At 42.4% G+C, this 21,014-nt stretch overlaps 2 protein-coding genes across 11 annotated transcripts in view; one reads left to right on the forward strand and one right to left on the reverse strand.

The window, feature by feature from the left end:
* NAA16 (N-alpha-acetyltransferase 16, NatA auxiliary subunit) overlaps positions 1-1,437 on the reverse strand; it is a 61,732-nt gene extending 60,295 nt beyond the window's left edge. For 2 of the 3 annotated variants that reach the window (XM_051778688.1, XM_051778690.1), the window contains exon 1: positions 1,139-1,437. In XM_051778688.1, the coding sequence (XP_051634648.1) occupies positions 1,139-1,192 (54 nt within the window). In that variant the 5' untranslated portion in view covers positions 1,193-1,437. The remainder of the gene's footprint in view (positions 1-1,138) is intronic. The other variant, XM_051778687.1, reaches the window with a different exon arrangement.
* On the forward strand, positions 950-19,573 carry MTRF1 (mitochondrial translation release factor 1). Of its 8 annotated transcripts, XM_051778723.1 has the most exons (13): positions 950-1,156; positions 2,398-2,536; positions 5,089-5,243; positions 6,144-6,255; positions 8,211-8,669; positions 11,944-12,035; positions 12,852-12,933; positions 13,166-13,273; positions 13,365-13,537; positions 14,693-14,810; positions 15,980-16,116; positions 17,563-17,661; positions 19,346-19,573. In XM_051778723.1, the coding sequence occupies exons 5-13, from the start codon at positions 8,234-8,236 to the stop codon at positions 19,466-19,468; spliced, it is 1,368 nt and encodes a 455-aa protein (XP_051634683.1). In that variant the 5' UTR covers positions 950-1,156; positions 2,398-2,536; positions 5,089-5,243; positions 6,144-6,255; positions 8,211-8,233; the 3' UTR covers positions 19,469-19,573. The 8 variants fall into 8 exon arrangements, with proteins under 8 accessions (XP_051634683.1, XP_051634686.1, XP_051634688.1 ...); XM_051778726.1 differs by lacking the exon at positions 2,398-2,536; XM_051778727.1 differs by lacking the exon at positions 950-1,156 and having other exon boundaries at positions 1,674-2,536; positions 6,144-6,283.
* The last annotated feature ends 1,441 nt before the right edge of the window (positions 19,574-21,014 follow it).

Raw genomic sequence — 21,014 nt, forward strand, 5'->3', positions numbered from 1 at the left:
AAGCACCTGCTGAAATGCACCAGCTCCATACTGAGTACACAGCCTTACAGTGTTTTGAGCTCAGCTTCCTGAAGCCAAAATGCTCACCTCTCAATCACAAAGTTATTGAAACCAGCCAAACCAATTCAGAGATAACTCAAGAAATTTGTGCCTGCCAACAAGATTACTTAGTGTGCTGCACAGACGTCCTCCTCCTGCAGACTGGCAAACTGACAAAAAACACCTCAGTTTTGTTGAGGCTGGAACTCCATTACTATCACACTGACAAGTTCGTGAAAAGGGGAGTGTGTTTGTTTGTGTGGAGGTTGTGTTTTCTTCTGGGGAGAGAGGAATAGGGGCTTTTTCTTTCCATAAAGTGTTAGTATTTTAAAGGATATAGTGATTGAGTACAAACTTGCAGATAAAGTGAGCTCCTCCTTTAAAGTTCTCTCACAAATACTCAACGTCCTCTAGACCCTGAAGTCTCAAAGAGCTCAAGTTGCCCAGCACATAAAAGTTAAGTCATCCAAAGGACGTACAGAACCAGGAAAACTTCAATCCGCCAGACGTCTTCAACTACACTCAAAATTGCTGACTGAACGAAATCGCTTTAACCTGGCCCCTACACTGAAACCGACACTCTTGCTGGAAATAAACCACCGATGTAGATCGACTCAGCAACAGCAAAGCCCTGCTACGCGTGCCCCGTGCTTCGACGTCTCCTTCTTCCCCGCTCCGCAGGCGGGAGCGGCGGCGGAGCCCCGGCTCGCCCCGCACTCCGGCGGCGGGCGGGGCGGGAGGCGCCCGGCGGCCCCGGGGAGGTACTGGCTCCCCTCCTCCTTCGCGCCCGCGCCCGGTCAGGAGCCACACCAGCCCTTCCCGGCCCCGACACGAGCAGAGGGGGCTCGCCCGGCCTGCTCGGCGGGCCTCAGACAAAGGAAGGAAGGAAGCGGGGACGAACCGGGACGAGGAGCCGAAGGCAGCCCGGCCCCCCCCGGGCGAGCGCGGCCGCCGCATCCGTGTTCGCTCAGCCGGGGCCAACTCCGGCGGCGGCGAGCGGAGTGACCCGGAGGGCACTGAGCGAGGCTGGAGTGCGGCAGGGAGGAGGAGGAGGGAGAAGCGGCGACGGGAGGAGAGAGGAGCGAGGCCGGGGGCTCACCAAGATCCGCTTAAAGAGGTTGCTCTCCTTGGGCGGCAGCGGCACGGACGGCATGGCGCGGGCGGCCCCGGGGCAGGCACGGCTGGCGGGGGTGGGGGCGGCCGGGCGGCTGGCGGTACGAGGGGCAGGAGGACAGGGGAAGCAGGGAAGGAATACCCCAAACTCGGCAGGGCGGCGGCAGCTCCTGCCCGAGCGGCGGCAGCTCTTTAACTCATAGCCCTGCGCCGCCCGCCCTCCGCGCCGGCTCCCCCGAGCCCCTCTGCGCAGCTGCCGGGGCGGCCTCGCCGCCCGCCTGACGCTGCAAAATGGCCGCCGGGGTCCCCTCCGCGCAGGCGCACCGCCGCTTCCCCCTCACGGACACCCCCCCCTCCGCCCGCCTGGCCCCAGGGCCGGGAGCGAGAATTCCCTCTGTGATTGCCGGCGTGTCGGCTGGAGCGCTCCTCTCTCGGCGCTTGGACGGCCGCCCCGGAGAGCCGGGCTGCCCGGAAGCCTGTGAGGCGGTGTTGGGAGGGAGCGAAGCCTCTGCTAACGGCGGAGCTCGGGGAGGTTCTGCGGGCTTGGTGTTGCCCTGGCTGGTATTTAAGGAAACAACAGCAAACTTAAGCAGTCAGACTTTGAGCAAGCGGGGACGTCATTAATGCATTTTCAGCAGTTGGTTATGTAAAAGTTCCCGGCATGCATGGAACAGCGGCGTTTATTCATCGCTTGGCTCTTCTGAAAATACGTTTTTCTTCTTGTTGTTCTCAGAATTCGTCCTTAAAAAACAAAACAAAAAGCCCACAAAACAAAAAACAAGCAAACAACCCACAAATTTTAACACCAACAACCAGGAACACTAAAACCACATGGCCTGGGGCATTATTTAGAAGGAAAACTGGTTAAATTGTCAAGGTTACAGCTAATTAAAAAGACCATCTTACAAGTGAAAAAAACCCCGGTGGCTTCAATTAAAATCTCTGTTTATGTAATTACCCTTTAAAAATATTAATTGTATTTTGCTATTTTTTAAGGTATTTAATTCTGTAATAATATGGTTATCCTCCTACAGTCCCAGATGATGAACCCGACAGATACCTGCAGTAAAGCAAGGGTGCGGAAAACGGGATATCACAAGAGCCAATTAGAAAAACTATGTACTTAATATGTCTAATTTGGTTCACAATAAGTAGATGACTGTGACTGAGGATCCTGAGCAGTGTGTCCTTGACTTGACACAAGCCTTGCTGAAGCTGATGCCATGATAGCTGCTTTCCTTTCAGGCTAAAGGAGAGAACAAGAGAGTAGACAATTCCTTGAAAGCGAGTAACCTGGATGTCAGCCTAACTTAAGAAATACTAACTAGGAGGGAAAAAAAAAAAAGATACGTTTAGGAAACTTCCAGAGATGAAAATAGCAAAGGTATGGAGAATATAAAGGGTATGCTTTCCTACAGTTCTTCTTAGCTGAACATTAGCTTGTGGCCACTGTTTTTTGTGAATGATGGTTGGTTTTGATCGTGTTTTGTTAATCTGTCTAGATATATGGTCTGTAATGAGGAATATCTTTATTGTATTTATTTCTCACTTTTTTTGTTCTGGCATGCTTTTAAATGATGTCAGTCACCTGGGTCACTGAGAGCAATAAGTGTATTTTCCACACTCAATACCATCATCCCCATATCACCATTGGCGAATCAGAGCTCAAATCAGTCAGCAGTTTAATTACCTAGGTAGCCTCATCTCCTCGGATGGTAAGATTGATGGAGAGGTAGACAACAGGTTAGCAAAGGCATATAGAGCTTTCAGTAGGCTTTATAAAAGAGTATGGCGTAATAAACACTTGAAGAAAAGTACCAAGATCAGTGTTTACAAAGCCATTGTGCTGTCTACTCTTTTATATGGATCCGAATCATGGGTCATCTACTACCACCACCTGTACCTCTTAGAACGCTTCCATCAACGCTGTCTCCGTACAATCCTTAAAATCCACTGGTCAGATTATGTGACCAATACGTCTGTTCTAGAACAAGCAGCAGTCACAAGTATTGAGGCCATGTTGCTGAGAACACAGCTGCGTTGGGCAGGACACATCTTGAGGATGAAGGACCACTGCCTCCCTAAGATCTTGCTCTATGGTGACCTTGCCACCGGCTGCCGCAAGAGAGGAGCCCCAAAGAAAAGATACAAGGACTCCCTGAAACAACATCTCAGCCTTGGCCATATTGATCACCATAACTGGTCTACTCTGGCCTCCAATTGGGAGGTCTGGAGACACACCATCTATAACACTGCTGATGCTTTTGAGAAAGCACACAGGATCACTTTTGAGGAGAAAAGACAACGCAGAAAGAATCGTGCCTTGCAGAATATACCGTCTAAGGAGTCTTTCTGCTGTGCCTTTTGCAACTGGATGTGCCTATCTCATATTGGCCTCTTTAGCCACCAACGCGCTTGTGACAAACGTGGGTAGAGCCCTTCCCAAATCTTCATTCACGAAGCCTAGCCATGATGACCCAATTCACTCTTCTTTCTGCTGTATGATATAGTAGTGTTGTACTGGGTCTGATTTTTACAAAGCAGGAGAATTGTTGACAGGGACAGACAACTTGGCTTTGCCCTGCAGCATCATTTTGAGAACCTGTTTGTACCATGGCATGTCTTCAGCATTTTTTATAACTAGCTGAAGCCTTGAATTTATGAACTCGAGTTTCTGTCTTAGCAAAAGGCATGTTTTTGCCTTGGTTGGGTTGAGTGATAAACAGATGCACCACCTAGATGGGTCAGGCAAATATTATGCTAGGTAGACCTTTGGTCTGAAGCAATAAGGCTGTTCTTGACAGTCAAAGGGCTCTGTTTCCCGCTAGTCCAAACACTGGAAAGAATGCTGCCTGAAAATAGGCAAATTGCAAATAAGAGGCAGGGGTTCAATTTGCATTTAGATGTGTCCGTATTAGAAGTCTGTGTTAAAAGTGGCAAGAAAAGAAAAGCGGGGAGGCAATAAAAGGAATGTTTGTAGACTAGCTGAGAAAGAATAAACAAAGAAATGAGCCTTGCAGGGAGGCAGAGCTCCAGTTGAAAGTGAGGTTTGGGAGCACAGTCAAGAAAACTTCTTGTCATTTAATCCCACTGTGCTGGGCAAAACAAAGCTCTTGCTACAGGCTTTGTTAATAAACAGCACTGTATTCAAGAAGCGTATGATTCTGTCACCAGTTTTTTCCTCAAACAGAAGGAATTCAGAAGTCTGTTGGCATCTGTTTGGGCTGAAAGGGGGAAGCACTATTAAAGTGACCTATACATTGTAACAAGCTTGTGATTTTTGCCCTGTAGCTCACTTTATTCTGTGCCCTGTAGAAGTTGTGGCACAATATTTGCACATCGCTAAACTGAACTGGGGCCCCCTGAGCAAAAAGGGGCCTCCGTGTGGGCACGGAGCTGCCTTCAAGCCAAGCGTGTTGTAAGCCTAGAGCCTGTTCTGTCTGATGAGCCATTTCTTTGCTTCCAGTTTCTAAAGCAATTGGTAGGTTGGGATTGCCAGGTTTTAAAGTACAGGACTGCCATCTCTGTCCCAGATCCTTGAAGACCATCTGTCTTTCTGCTGTCACTCTTCCCTTCTGCCTCCAATGGCCCTGCAGGCTGCCATGGTTGTTGAGGAAGGCAGTGGCACCCTGCTTCAAGCAGCCCATGCTCCATAACCCTTGGTCCTCACCAGCTCCGTCACCAGCTTCTGCATCAGCCCTGCAGGTTTTAAGGCATCAAAACAAACTGTGAGAGGTGTGAAAGCACAGACAGCAATGCAATTTTCCATCCTTCATACTCTGTTCCTATATTGCAGTCTAAAAGCGTACAGTAAACTTAGGGAAAGAGTGTATTTTACATGTCCAGCCTTTGTCTCGGTGGTGTGGCCCCTGTGTAATCTGCTGCCTGATGGGAGAGGGGGGATGTGGGAGTTTGTTATGGTCTCTATTTTCACAGGTAATTTGAATAATTCACTCACAAGGCACAATAAAAATTGAACCATGATCACATTTAATCAGAGGATTTAATGCAAGAACCATTACTGGCTGGAGTAGAAGCCGATTTGATTTTCCTTCGCCTACTTTCTTCTTTTGAAACCAGTTTTGAAGCAGGTGGTCTACTTGCAGTTTCATGTTCTTATTAGGTTCTTGGTTGTCCTCCCCAAGATTCATAAGTATCTAACTGCATGTTTGATACTTACCAATGCAAGTGTAATTTTATTATTTCATTTCACTAAGTCCCAAAAGTCATAGTGGAAGATGAGTGAGGCACAGCAGGGATGGTGTCTGACCAATGGCATCTCTCATGGCACATCGCTGCAGGCTCGGGCCTGGGGAAGCAACTTGGAGGTTTCAGGGTGCTGTTTGCTGTGGCCCTTTTGTAAATTGGACCAGTTCCAGGGTGGGTCCTGTTCTCTGGAACAGCCTTTACCTCCGTCTGCCTTGACTTCTGTCACAGGGAGTGGAGCAGAGCCAAAGGCTGTCCTCAGGTCTAAGTGAGCAGTTAGTTGTCATTCATGCTCTGAAGTTTGATCCAAATCCTCCCCATCAACCAGTCTCATTTTCAGTCTTTTGGAACATTTACCACACCAAACCCTGATGATGTTTTACATGCCAAAACCCAAAGTTTTGCCTTTTTTTTTTTTAAAGTCTTGTTTAATGTCAGTAACTGTGAAGAAAGCTTTTTTTTAAGTGATAATAAAGATAAAAAACCAATGCTACTTAAGTATTTTTAAAATTTTAATTAGGGAGGTAGTTGTATAATCTGTTTAATACTATCTATTAAAATGTGTGTTTTAAAACGTATCTTATTAGGAAACTGCAGCCAACTAACATAGTGATAATTGGAATGGTTAAGTTCATTAATATTTTGTAAACAGTGTTTGTCTTTAGTAACATAGTAATAATTCATTTTAAATAGCTTTGACATAAAGTGGAAATTAATGTTATTTTATTCAGACTTATGTGAAATTAATCTTTAATAATCAGATTTGAAACAGTGTTTATTTTCAGGCCATGTTTTGGGAAAATACATGGAACGACGTGTGTAATTTGTTCTGACTCTTGCCATTCCTCCCAAGGTGTTGCTGAAGTCAGAGTGTGTTACTGTGCAGCTCTGAGGAAGGTACCGAAAACAAAGACCTATTTTTAAGGTCACATTCCCCATTTTTTTCTATTTCGGGGCTTGGGTTTCACACACTAGAGCAGAGGCTGCCTCTCCTGCTGGCAGGGCTCAGGCAATGCCCGCAGATGCCGGTCCCGCCGTGTTGCGGAGGGCTGGCCGGCCGGCAGCACGCCGGGAACACTCTGCTTTTCCGAAGGCATGCTGGGACTCGAAGTTTGCCCGCTGTACTTCCCGTCTGCCATGGCCTCGCGCGTGGAGGCAGGGTCTGTGCGGCGCCCGTGTGTGCGGACGGTGAGTGCCGAAGCTCCCGGGCGGGTCCGACGAGCGGAGCCCCCCGCGCTGCCGCCGCCGACCCCCCGCCACCTCCGGGGCTCCCTGCTCTGGCTCTGGCTCCTGGCTCTTCCCGCGTCTCCCTGCTCCAGCCTGCCCCGTCCGCCCGTAACACCTGCAGCGGGGAAGGGCTGCCAGGGGGGCTTCGTGCAGGGCGTTCGGGGGTTCAGCTCGGGGTAGCCGTGGTGGGGGGCAGAGGTGTGTGGAAGGAGGCCTCGGAGGCGCGGCCTCGAGCTGATCCTGGTTCAGTCTTTGTGCACTGAAACACATCCTCCTGTGTATTCCTCTGCCTCAGTTCAGCTGCATGGAGTTACTTGCATCTTTGATTGCTAGAAATGGTTTTCGTAACCTCTTAAAACGTTCACGATATTGACAACTCTTTCCTGTCTTGAAATTACAATTTTATAAATTATTATTTTAATGATACAATTGCAGTTGTCACTTTTGCTTACCGGTTTTGATTTGTGATGTGCACAAGATAATTTTGTCAAGTAAAAAAGTTATTAAAATCTGTTTTGGAATGCATTTAATAGGTCGTTTACTGCTCATAGCTCTATAAAAGCTTTATATGTGCTTATTTCTGCACAAATGTGATGCAGCAACATCTGTCTGAGAAAATACCTGTTTTATTTAGCATAGCAGTTATTTTGAAATTTCTGACTTCATTGAGGGTCTGTGTCATGCCATTACTCATTTTTTTAGGCATTTAAAGCGAAGAATTTTAATTTCTGGGAGCTCAGGCAAAGCAATACTACACAACTATTATTATTTGAGTACATTGCTTCTTAACTACACCAGTAAAAATAAGTTAGATGGTTGTAATTAATATGTTTAATGAATTAATTAAAATAAGATATAACATTAGTATTGTAAAATGGAGTTAATGATGGTTAGCACTTGACCAGACAAAAATGGTCCATGCTGACCTGGAGCAATTCCAGTATCATCAGTAGCATTAGGTCTTTTGGAACTGAGTCCACTTATGCCCCTGAGCAACTAAATCCAGGATTGTAGATAATGAGCCCAATTTGTGCCTTTTACTGTGTTCAAGGTAAAGGGAACAGGATCTCTGCTACAGCTGGTTTTAGTCACTAGAGCAATCCATGAGAGGTATAATTGGCTTTCTGTACATTAGAGCAGTCCTGAAATTACTGCTGTGGATTCAATAGCACCTGCTGGCTGGGGAATCTGGGAAAGTGCAGAAGTAGAATAAAGGTCCTTCTCTCCTTCTGTAGATAGTAAAACAGGCATCCAGGCAAGCAGGGTGCAGTACTTCTGGTTTTGCTGCATATTGCTCTTTCTTCCTTGTGGACAAATGGATGAAAGTAAACAGGCGAGAATAATGGGTGAGTTGAGTAGTTAGAGTGTCACAGTAATTTGTTAATAAAAAGCCTGAAGATGCCTAGAAGGTCTTGTCACTGATGAGTAAAACATAATTGTGTCAGGAAACTGAAATGTATGTTCCAAGGAAATCCTGCTGCAAAGATGTTCGTGCTCTTATTTTCTCTGAATCCACTTCTGTTGATTTTTACATTTGCATTTTGCATTTGTTTGTTGTTGTGTTTTTTTTTTCAGTAGAATGCTTTCTTTTTCTAGATAATAACACTGTCTACTTTTAATTTCAGGTGGTGGAAAAATAAGTAACAAAATGAAACCTTTCCAAAGGATCTGTCTGTTCAAGAGCGTGCTTGCCAATTGCTACTGTCACAGTCAATTTCCCAGCTGTCTTTTCCCACCCGTTGCAAAGAAGATAGGATGTGTGGTGGGACTGCACAACCATGGATTTTGGAGGCCAAAGTCTTTGTTGGACACAGCTAGATTCACTCTGTCTTTTAACAGTTGGCATAGGGAAATCCATCAGGATTCTCAAGCTTTGTGGAAGCATGAGGCTGTGCAGAAGTATCTGGAGACTTTAAGCAAGGAATACCAGCAGGTTAGTCATCTGTTAAATGCAGACGCATTAAATGACTTTGAGCAAAGAACCCTGAGGAGAAGATGTGCCGATCTGTCCCCCATTGCAGCTGCATTTCAAGAAATCAAAGAAGCTGAAAAAGAAGTTCAGGAGTTAGAAGCTATGTGCAGAGGTAAGGAGAACAGTTTCAAAACACTAGCTGTGTTTGTGATAAACTTCATTGGCCAGCCTTTGAGGAAAGCTTGTGAATAAGTTCAGCCAGCCCTGGAACACCCTCTGGTCCTCCCTGCTCCTGGGTTTTCTGCATCCAGCCACATCCTTCCATTTTTCATCTCACTTCACTTTAGTTTGAGGTCTTAATACAGTCAATTTAGGAGAGTAGGGATCGTCTGGAACCTTACGGCCACCTGTCTAACAGAAATGGCTGGGAAGTGTTTGTATTAAGGTTATTTTTTTGGTAGAACCGAGAGCAGTTTGAACTGAAGCAAAGTATTTACTGAGCCTAAAACATTTGATAGATGCAGACTTTAGCTGTGTTATTTAAAATGGCTGTCCATCTGGCTAGTTCATTGATATTTATTGACCAAATTACATGAACTTTCATTAGGCTCTGAATTGTCAAATTCCAATATAAGCAGCAAAAGCTAGTATTTCTTTGAAAATATTTGGGGAGTCCTTTAAGGAATAAATCTGATGGTTGTCGAAGAAGCTGTTGCTTTTCAGTACTCTGCTACAGTAGAAGTTGAGGTAAAAAAGAATTAAAAATTGTTGCTGGTTTTTGTACCATGTGGGAATAAGAAAGTACATGGGGAATAAAAGAATTTATAAAATAAGTAATGATGCAACATTTGGGAGAAAAAACCCATCATTGTTAGAAGTGCGAGGAGGCACACATGATAGGAAAGGAAAGGAAAAATGGCAGTTCTGCTACACCAGTAAGTATTAAGCCAGGAGAGGGAAACAATGACCTGGAGAGAATGGGGCTTACATTAAAGCAGTGAAGAAAGGGAAAAACAAAGGACGGGAGAAATCCGTACCCAGTGGTGTAAATGGAGGAGGACAAAAGTTCATGGTGCTCTTCAGAGAGAGAGCCAAGGGGTGTTGACAAAACAATGTAAGCCATATTGAAATAAAGCTGGTGAAATTGTAACTTATTTAGAAAGGTAGAAAATATTTGTATTCTTTAGTTTTAGAAATAAATAACTGTGCTTTTGGAAAAAATGGTTATTTAAAATGTTTTAATCTTCAAACTTCTCTAATTCTCTTCACTGGCGAAAAAAGGAGAAAGAGTGAAGGAGACGAGGGACAAAAATTTAATGCTGAAAAAGAAATATTTTTGGAAGAATAAAAAAGTATTAAGAAACCTTTGGGAAATTCATACTGCAACTTAAAAAGGCTATTTTTAGATCAAGTAAATATAATGAAGAATTTTTCCAGTTCCATAAATTATGATGTAGATGAATAGAGTGCATTCTACTTGAAAGAAGGGAAAAGAGTGGTAGAAAATTGCAGCCAATAAATTAATTAAATGGAGCCAAATTATTTTATCTTACTGTTTATCATGTGGCCAAGTTAAAACACAGATGTTCCTTTCATTTGACTGCTCTTTGTTTTCCATTTAGCTCCGTAACTGACCGTCTTCTCTCTAGTACCTGAATTCCTCACTATTAATGTAGGATTTTATATTTGCAACACTCAGTGAAGCAGAAAAATATTTCCCAGTTTGCCACTGGTGATGAGAGTCATGGGGTAGATTAAATGAATTCTGTTTTGAAGGGAGGTAGGAATGGGATACCAGTCCTTCAAACTGTAAGCTTACTGGTCACCACCCAACCATTTTCTCACCTCTGCTGACAGTAGTTAATTTGATATTGTGTATCTGATTGATCAATAATCATACTTTTTGGACCAGCTAGAAGGCTTTGATTCAGTAACAGTTTTAGGCTGGAGTTGTGAAATACTGGCAGGGAAATTTTTACAGTTCTGAGCAGGGACCTTATCAATGTGTACTAATATCTGAAGGGAGGGTGCCAAGAGGATGGAGCTGGGCTCTTCTTGGTGGTGCTAAGAAGTAGGACAAGAGGCAATGGGCAGAAACTGATGCACAGGAAGTTCCGCCTGAATATGAGAAAGAACTTCTTTACAGTGCAGGTGACCATGCACTGGAACAGATTGCTTGGAGAGGTTATGGAGTCTCCCTCACTGAAGATACTCAAGAACACAATCCTGTGCCATGTGCTCTAGGATGACCCTGCTTGAGCAGGGAGGCTGCACTAGATGACCCCACTGGTGGTCCTTTCCAACCTTACCCATTCTGTGATTCTTGCCTTATGTACAGGAGATGCCAGGTTCAAGTCTTGATCTGACATATTTTATTTAAGGAAAAAAAAAACCAGAGCATACTTTAAAAACTGTGATATGGAACAGCTGTTGCTGTCCTTGCCCAGGATACAAAGCTGATTCAACATACCAACCCATTTAGTTCTCGAGGGTTGCTGCTGAGACCACCAGTAAATGTGTGTGTGCCCTTGTGTGTGTGTGTGTTGGCTGCTGCAAAGGGGAGCCAGGCTCCAGAGGCCCAGCGATGTGGAGCCTGCGGTACTTGTGCCTGCCATTGGGATACCCAATTCCTGCTGCAGAGTCCAGAGCTCAGGTCCTGCAAGGTGAGGAGATGCATTCAGTGATTGAGTGTCCAGATTTATGCTGCATCTGAGGCAGACCTATAGTTTCTATGCTGGTCAAAAGGGAAAAGGCTTTCTCCTCCTCTTTGTTGCTTTCTTCCCTTGCTCTCACTCCCAGCTGTTCAAACCTGTCTTCACCCATTCCTTCATTTGTGCTGGTGATTGTCCAGTTGTAATTTAAATCCAGTTCAACTTGGCATGGTAAAAACATGTATTTATTTAACCAGACTTGTTTTATATCTTCTGGTGAGTTGAATTGTTTTACTTTCTGATGAGTGACAGAGCCACTCCTCAGCAGGTAGAACAGTGGGAAGAAAGATAAAAAGGAGAGGATGATCCCTGTTTCAGCAGTGTTGGGTTTTCCACTTGACTCCAACTGTCTTCCAAGTTTCTACTTAGTGTATAACCTAGTGCTAAGTGATCAGCATTTTTAGTTATTGTAAATTGGAGCCTCTGTAGCAGAAAAGGTTTGGAGCTTCTGTAAGCTTGAAAATGTTTCCTAGTGTGTTAGTAAGCTCTAAAATGTGGGAAGGGGCAGTCTAATCACAGGTAAGATACCTGCTACTCCTTCCAGCACACCTGGAAAATACGATCATTTAGTTAGCAATGGACATCACGGCTTGGGCAGTTCTCATTTGATATTTCATGCTGGTAAAATGCTGCAAGCTTTTATGTGCTGCAGTCCATGTCTTTGAATGGCTGCATTATAATTTGCTCTAAGATGGATGAGATTGGCTAACATCTATTCATGTTATTGGAATTTAGAGCTAGACAGGAGAGATGAGAAACAACTTCTAGAGCTTGCCTTAGAAGAGAAGGAAACTCTGGATGGAAAAATGAACCTGTTGTGCAGAAAGGTGAGCCTGAGGTAAAATTTTACAGCTTTGTAAATAAAGATGTCAGAAAAATGTTCCTTTGTGATCTTACCAATAGGCTGACACTTGTGTAGATGAAACAGAAGTCCAGCTTCTGTATTCTCCATGAAAAGAAGTGGCAACATTAATTGTTAGTAAGATTCTTAGTGACAATTGTGTCTTAGAAGCTGAGTATTTTAGTAATTTTTCTTGCTTGCTTGTCTGTCTGGAAATGCTGAAGGGGATTAAAAAAATGGTGAGTCTGTGCTACTGAAACCTAACATGACACCCTAGTAACTGTTTGTGGCAGCAGAACATGCATTCTTGAAAGATTTCTGATTGAAACCTTTCATGTTGTCTTCAGCTGAAAGCACCACATGAGTGGGGAAATTAATTATAAGCAGAGAAGCTAAACAATTCAGTGGGAACTTCTGTGTTTGGGCTCATTTCTATGTTTAAACTGAAATAATATGAAATGGCACTTTCAGAAAAATAAGACTAATGCAAAGATTGGCTGGGTTAGCTAATAACTTTGTGTTCATAGGTAGATGGGGCTGGCAGTGGGTAACCTGACACCTGACTTTGCAGGACTGAATTTTCGTGTGAATGCACCAGCATATCCCATTTCCACACAGACTATGCTGAGTTGCAATGGCCATTGGACAGCTTTTTAGTCCTACTTAACTAGCTTGCCAAAAGAAATTAGTGGTTGTGTGTGCTGAAGCTGTGGCAGTTGCAAAGGACGGCTGTAAATTTGATTAAGAGGAGACAGAGAGTCATGAAGGAGATAATAGCATTCTTTTTTTTTTTTCTTTTCAGCTTTTCCAGCTTCTAGTGCCAAAGGAAAAATACGATAGAAGTCCTGTCATACTGGAAGTGACAGCTGGCAGAACAACCGGAGGTCAGCAAAGTCCCTACAGTGAAGATTGCTTCAAACCTCTATCCAACTTCATTAAACCTCTTATGGGTTATTCTTAATGCTTTTTTATACTTTATTGGCATTAAGTAATGCTTTCTAAAGATGAGCATTAACCTGTGTAATGAGTGGGGTTAAGAGTTGCAGTGAAATCTAAAAACTGGTGACTGCCATTTTGTGAACTGCTATTTATGTTGTAGTGCCTTTATATTTTTAGGAGACATCTGCCAGCAGTTCACTAAAGAAATGTTTGAGATGTACCAGAACTATGCAGACTACAAACGTTGGACCTTTGACATTGTGAACTATACGCCAGCTGAGATAGGTACAGTAGTTCTTCAGACATTCCACCAAGACAATGAAACTAAAGGCGGTGTTTCTCTGCTATATTTGTCACACACTATTTGTCTCTCTAGGAGGGTTGCATCATGCTGCTGCTCATATTTCAGGAGAGGATGTCTACAGGCATCTGAAATATGAAGGAGGGACTCATCGAGTCCAGCGAATCCCTGAGACAGGCATGTCATCAAGAATGCAGCGTATTCACACTGGGACAATGTCAGTTATTGTCCTCCCTCAGCCAGAGGAGGTAAACTGTTAATCGGGGTGGCAAGGTGACGGTGTGTCCCCGCTCACCCATTTTGGCATTTAAAAGCATGTTACTGTTTTGGGGATTTCATCAATACCCAAGTGCTTTGTGCAAGTCCCAGCAAAGGAATTACAAGTGCTCTGATTCTGGAAGATGAAATCCTTGGCTCTGTACCTTACATGTGTAAATGGATCATCAGAACCAACTTTGCAGAGATTTGCTGTTGCCTGAAATGGCGTGTAAATGAATGATCATTTCATTAAGTGTTCCAGCCCCAACACTGGCAAGGCTCACTGTAATGAGTAAGCCAATTTTAAATTACATCTTGTATTAATACAGGGAGTATATCCAAGAAAATACTCAGTGTTGCATATTAATGTGATTCTGTAGGTCCTTTTGATTTTTTTTTGTTCATTTAAATTATTGGTGTCCTTCTCTGTTAAATCAAGGACAATCTCCTTCGAATTTGAATGAGCGTGTTGGCTAGTCTTTCTGAGATTTCACTGATACCAACAGTTCTTACTTAAACCAGATATATACGCATAAAATGAACAAACCCAGATCCTGTAGGCTTTCCCTGAACCTTCTCCTCCTTCTTTGTAGTACTTTCCTTGCAACATTGATCAGATCTGAATGTTCCTTTCCCATCCACTGAGCTCAAACTATGGTCCAGGTCATCATGGACTCATATTTTCAATGTGGCAATCCTTACTTGGATGGATCTGGATATACCTATTTTTTTCTTGGTTAGATGAGTCTAAGTACTGTTGCAAGAATCATTCAGGCTTAACTCATGAACAAGATCTTTGCACTGCTGTTTAGTAGTAGTTTTTAAATATTTGCTTATTTCTTAGTCTCCCTCCAAAGCAAGTGGTTTTACAAAATGTTGATTTTGTTTTCTTTCACACCCCCCATGCCTCCCCTTGTCTTGTGAAGGACCTGGAGTAAGAGTTTGAAAAAATAAGTGAAATATTTATAGCATCACTTGCTTTTCAGAGATATTTGACACTGCATTTTTTAAGTTATAATGATTATAGCTGTTACTCAGGTGTAGAGGAGCAAGTTTTTGAGAAGTGATTTTTTTTAATGCTGAGTATCATTGACATTCAAATATTTCTAGAGTGAGAAGGAAGTAGTAATTTTCTTTGGTTCTAGGTTGATGTTAAAGTGGATCCCAAAGATTTGCGTATAGATACATTCAGGGCCAAAGGAGCAGGAGGGCAACACGTTAACAAAACTGATAGTGCTGTGAGGATTGTCCACCTTCCCACAGGTAAGTCTGGCTGTATTCCGTGCTTCTAATCACACGAAATCTGCATCCTGAAAAGAAAGCTGATGAATCCTGCAAGTTGTCTCTTGCAGATTGGGCCCTATACCAAAGAAAGGAAGTAGCCCTTTCTGGTTTCTGCCCCTTTTGTAGTAAGGCAACATGTGAGAAAAGGGCTGTGTACCAGTGGCACAACAATTACGCCAGTTTGTCTTCAGAGGGAGTGTTTAGTGAATACACTGTCTTTGAAGGATGAAAGAACAAATGGAGGGTGACAGGGATGGGATGGAAGATGTAAATGATTCGTGCTGTGTGCTCTGTACCTTCAGACATAATGGCCACTGGCAATCCGGGGCACGCTTTGCTTGGCTGAAACTCTTGTAGTTACATGACTGATAAAAAAGACGACTTAAAGATTTTCATTCAGTACTAGATAATGCTATCATGCATCAAATAGGAGGGAAAATGTATGCTGATGGGAAGGTATCATGTAGGCCAGACCACTCTGTCTTTCGCAGGATTTGTTTTTATTGAAATTCAGAGAGCTTCTATCTGTCCAGATGCAGAATCCCTTTAAGCACAGGAAATTCCAGTAGTGACCTGAAAACAGCTGTTTCCTATATGCCTTTTTCTTTCAAAAATCAAATGAGAAGCAAAAATAAGTACTACATTTCTTTTAAAGAGCATTATTTTGCTTTATTTCATTATTCATAGTTCAAGACTCACCAGTTTTGATTAGGAACCTTTTTCTGCCAGAATAATGAATTCCAGTCTCTTAGAGCTTATCTGAACTAAGACTTTAAAAACTTGTGTTACACTGTTTTAAACATGCTTCTGTAGACTGTTCAAATTGCATTTTTAACATATGACAGCTAATTGGAGTGAACCCATTTTCTGGAGGCAAGGTCAGAAACTTGTTTGCTTCATGAAATTTTAAAATATCCCTGATTTTTTGTAGCACTGAACAAAGCCCTCCAGTGCAGCTGTGACAAGTTTAAAAACATGCTAATGGTTCTGGCCAGTGTGTTAAAATGACTTTTTATCCCACAGCTGAAAGGCCCTACAAACCAGCACTCCAGTAGGTTTCATTTGCCTAATGTGTTAGAATTAATTTAGCTTGTTTGTTCTTTGTTATAATGGGCTTTTGGTCTGAGTTCTTGAATCTCTCTGTAAAGGACTGGCAGTGGAGTGCCAGCAGGAGCGGTCACAGCAGCTGAACAAGGAAATAGCTCTGCGGACACTGAGAGCTAAGCTGTACCAGCAGATAATTGAAAAACAACTAAGTCAAGAGCAGAGCGCCAGAAAACTGCAGGTGAGGACGTGTGATGGCTGAGATTCAGAGGGGGTACTGTGTTGTAGATTTGTTTCTGATCTTTTTGAGTGATTGTGACAGAGCAAGGAAGAGTGTGTAAGTGTGTGTATAACCAGGTGTGCTTACAAGGGAAAATCTTGTATTTTAAAATGGTAAGTCTGTTTCTACTTATCCCAGTTCCACACTATTGTAGACTTCTCAGGCAATGAAAAGAGACGTGTGGCTGGAAACAAAAGAGTCAAAAGACTAACTGGAATTATCCAAGAGGCAAAACTCAACATCATATATTTAATGTCCCTGTTAAGGCCAGAGTTACACAAATAAAGCATCAGTAAAAAGTTTTATTTTGTGTGAAAAACTAGGATCAGAAGTTCTCAGAAGTTTTTAAACCAGAGTATATGATATAGCCATACAGAGCTTTTGAAAGAAAAAAGTAGATAAACAATCCTGCCACTAGACATGTAGGTAGCAGTTTATTTGATATGGTTTAGGTAACCTTTTAAGGAAGAAACAGCCTCCCTAAGAGTTACCTCAAGTTAGGCTGCAAAGTGTGCATTTTTCTCAAAATGTCCTGTCATTCTTTGAGTATTTTCCCATCTGTGGTACAAAATTTAACAGTGATCAATGGGGATGAAAAACTTTAGAATTAGAAAATTACTCAGTACTCCATATTTTCCAGCTTAGCTATTTAATCACTAATTTCAGGTTTGTATTTACATGTATTGTTCCTGCAGAGTGTTCCCCCATCGTTGCAAGCAGTGAGCCATTTATCTTTTGTTTTTAATTTCAGCTTGAGAGTCTTCAAAGTTGCATAAAGGACTTAGATGAACCTTTATATAAATACTGTGGAAAATCAGGCAAAAGTGACTTACCTTTCCTAACATCTCAGAATTTATCCCAAAAATCCCTTCTTTTGAATTACACATGTTGAGTGCAGATGAGTGCTGCTTGCACTCTCGCACTTTACCACTAGAGGGTAACTTAGCCTCTCACTCCTAATTTACTCTTTTGGTGCTAATTTCTGATAGCCACGCGTTGACTGTGCTGCTTCCGTTATTAATGGAGACTACTTTCATAATTTTTTTGTGAGAGCTATAACCCCCCAAAAAGGAAAAATACTTACATTTTGGAACTAAGGACTCATATAGACGTATCTCTTGCCTTACATGACTTTTGAGAGTTAAGTAGTTCTTCCAGCTACAGAGCTGGAATAGAAATGTGCTGGAGGATATAAAAACTTGGCCTGTGATACAGAATCACAAACAATACAGTTTAGTAATGCCACAATATTTAAAAAAACCCCATATGCTAAGCCAGTGATTGCTAGGTTTGTGGTTGAAACAGGCTCATCCATTAAAGTTTATTCTAAATATGCTGTTCTAGAGAAGTACTTGATTTTTTAAAAACGTAACATAACAGAATCTGTTTTTTTCTGCTTTGCTACAGTTGGGAACAAGAGCTCAGTCAGAGAGAATTCGTACTTATAACTTCACCCAGGACAGAGTCACTGACCACAGGATCTCATATGATGCCCGCAATATCAAGGTAATGGTTGCTTATGGAGTATTTAAAGTTACATACTTAGGTGTACCATAAGAAGAAAAAATAATTTAGTGAAAACAATTTAATATATATACATGAAGAAAGTAGCCAGTTGTGCTCTGACAGAACATTGTAGATTTAGAAAGCTTAAACTTTCTTTCCTGCCTTCTTGTAGTGTTAGAGATTACTGACACAGGCTATAGCTCACTGGCCTACTTCTCTGTGTATTTTTCTTCTGCTGTATGAGTGGAAAATGATCAAGCATGTAGTCCTCAATGAGCTCCATGAATTTCTCGGCCAAACTGGGCAGGTGACATTTGAGATTCTTGAAGCATAGTACATCCAAAAGAAAAAGCTGACATGAGGGACTTTTTATTTTTGTTAAGCCATTCTTTTCTCCTCCTAAAGCTGAGGTGAAAAACAAAATACTTTTATGTTTGCCTCAGAGGCCAGACTTAAAAGAAACTACAACTGAATTGTTTTCATTTTAAGATTATCTGAGATCTTATTTCTGAGTAAATATCTACATATGGCTTGAATCTTATTGATCGTTCAGCCTGAAAAAAGAGAAGGCTCCAGGGTGACCGAATTGCATCCTTCCAGTATCCAAAGGAAGCCTACAAGAAAGGTGGAGACTTTTTACAAGGGCATGTAGTGACAGCTCAAGGAGGAAAGGGTTCAAACTCAAAGAGAGTATCAGATTAGTTTAGATCAGATATTAGGAAAACATCCTTTACTGTGAGAGTGGTGAGGCACTGAAACAAGTTGCCCAGAGAAGTTGTGGATGCCCCGTCCCAGTAAGTGTTCAAGGCCAGGTTGGATGGGGTTTTGAGCAACTTGGTCTAGTGAAAGTTGTCCCTGGCCACAGCAGGGGGATTGCAACTAGATGATCTTTAAGGTCCTTTCTAACCCGGGCTATTCTATGGTTCAATGATTCAATTTATTGCAGTTTTTTAACAGTGAAAAAGACTCCTGATAATGGATTTTTGAGTATTACATTTATGTAAATGTTTTGAATGTCAGAACAAAGTTTAGGGTGATCCCTTGATATTTTGGCTTAGGTATCCACTTAACAGCACTTAGCCATAAGTGCTATTGCATAAGGAGCAATGCTTTTCAAAGTGCATCCACATGTGTCCTGGGTAAATGCAGAGACTGCAGGGCATGCTAAATGGTTTATATTTAATGGAGTGCAGAATACCATGGTGGAGGAAATAGTTCCATGATTGCATAAAGGTGACTTTTCTTAGTCAGTTACTTTGTGCTGGGAACTCCTTACTTTTTTGAGTGAAACTGGAACCATAAATTGCCTAACAAAAGTTAGTTGCGCTTTGCTTGCAGAACAGCCTAGTTTTTGGCACAGACAACAGCATTAGAATTAGGTTCCTCAGTCCTTGATTGTTCTTATAGGGGATTGTAAGCGCATGGGTTACATCAAAACATGGCGGGAAGGCACCAGTAGCTCCTTTTGTTGCTACCAGAATCAATGTGCCTTTCACAGGCAGCCAGCCAAGTCCCACTGCTGTCCACCACGTGTTGCTTTCACACAGGCAGAAACTGCAAGAGTGAGCAAGTGGACAGGCTGCAGAAAAAGAGCATTTCAGGGGCTCCTCATTGGAGTAGTCAGCATTTCAGAATAGTACTGAAGTACAGTCAGTAATGCTTTTGTCTGCTTTTTTTTCCATAGGAAATTCTGTGTGGGAAGGAAGCACTGGATAAGCTAATCAACAGACTACTGGAGTTTGCAGAGATAGAGGCTGTCACCGAATATCTAGAAAATCTGCAGGCTTCGGAAGGCGGAGGCTGCTGACAATGATGTGTAGAGTTAAACCAAAAATGTTGTGTTCAGTAGCAAAATAAAACAGGTGTGTTTGTTGGATGATAGGCTGATTAAAATCTATTCCTCTGTTTCTCAGTGTGTGATACTATTCTTTTTATGTTTTGGTGCAAATGGGTTGAATTTATTGCACTAGACATGGCAGAAAAGAACAGGCTTGAAGTACTGTGTGCATACTCCTTGTGTCTTGGCAGCTGGGCTTTGTTAAGCTGGTCGCCTTGACTGTATTACAGCTGGAAAGAGACAGAATCGTGGTGGTGGAGCAGGGAGTGCACTTTTTGTTTTGGGGGTGGAAGATGTTCCTCTGCAGGTGAAAGAAACTGAGCTCCCCCAACAGAGTCTAGAGTCTGGCCTCCTGAATGCTACTTCTTTTTTATCCATTTATTGTGTCAGCTTCCTAAATGAAATCCCTTAAAAATAACTTTGTATTATGATACTTTAGAGTAAATATACAAAAGCAAAGGGAGTGATCTTGGTCAAGGGGCCAGAATGTTGAGAGAGAATCCTGTCAGCTTTCTTCCAGCCATTCTTGAGTCAGCTTAGGGTGGGACTGGACCTTGTGCTGTGGTGGTGTGTAAAAGTACGTGTTCTAGTTTTAAACTAAGTAATAACAGGCAGCTCCCTGCTTCTTGGCAGAGCAAACAAGTTCATAGTGTAGATGCATTTTAGCAAACCAGGTAGCTCTGGAATTCAGCTTCTGCCTTGATGTCTTTGGGAATGTCTGCCTGTCCCTGAGGGTGATCCAGATGTCTGTGAGCACACTCGGCTTTACTGGGCCTTGGGTTATGTTTTTCCCTGCGCGCGTGTGGTGCTGTGTGCTGACAGGCGCCGACCGGAGGCAGGCAGACGTCACACCCAGTGACTCAGGAATACTCCATGTTCAACGTGACACAAAAATAGGTGCTCTGCTGAACTCAGTCAACTTGCAAGATCACAGTGTTTTCTTTTTATTTCAATACGGAGTTCTTCTGAATGGTGTAGTTTTTACTACTGTATATATAACAAGTTTTAACATTATTCAGCTATATAAAGAAAGACAGAATTTATACCAGGAAGAAAGCAGGAAAACTGTACTTGTTTCCTCAGTTCTGGAATTATTCTTCAATTCTTTTGTGTGTTCCTATCAGCAAGCTTTGTCTGACAATTTCTGACTTGCTTCCAACACTTTAATTACAAAAGCTTCTGGGATTTGATTTTTTTTTTTTTAATTGATAGCTCTGTAAATCAATCAGGAAATGTATTTACCATGCAATCCAGTATTCATTTGAACTTCGACTTTTTGCAATAAGCAGTTCAGAATTCAGAAAAAAAACCCTCCATGAAGATCTGCAACTGAGCTTGTACTTCTGCCATACTGACAGACTGGCAATAACAAATATGATCAGCTGTAGTAGGAGAGTGTCCAGATAATATGCTTATCCAATTACCATGCTCACTTTTGTTACACAAACCAATTTATTTTATTAATGATATCTCTTGAATAATCTTAGAAACTTCTTAAAATGTACACATTTTAAAT

The sequence above is a fragment of the Manacus candei genome, unplaced genomic scaffold (genome assembly GCF_025592945.1).
Source record: "Manacus candei isolate 608988 ecotype Guabito, Panama unplaced genomic scaffold, ASM2559294v1 h1tg000014l, whole genome shotgun sequence".
NCBI lineage: Eukaryota > Metazoa > Chordata > Aves > Passeriformes > Pipridae > Manacus > Manacus candei.

Bases quoted from the DNA above. Each gene is read 5' to 3' on its own strand.
- MTRF1 (XM_051778721.1), top strand. From the start codon at position 6,381: ATGCCGGTCCCGCCGTGTTGCGGAGGGCTGGCCGGCCGGCAGCACGCC. The intron at 12,036-12,851 runs GTGAGCCTGAGG...TTTTCTTTTCAG, and splicing joins TGAACCTGTTGTGCAGAAAG to CTTTTCCAGCTTCTAGTGCC. The intron at 12,934-13,165 runs GTCAGCAAAGTC...TTATATTTTTAG, and splicing joins AGCTGGCAGAACAACCGGAG to GAGACATCTGCCAGCAGTTC.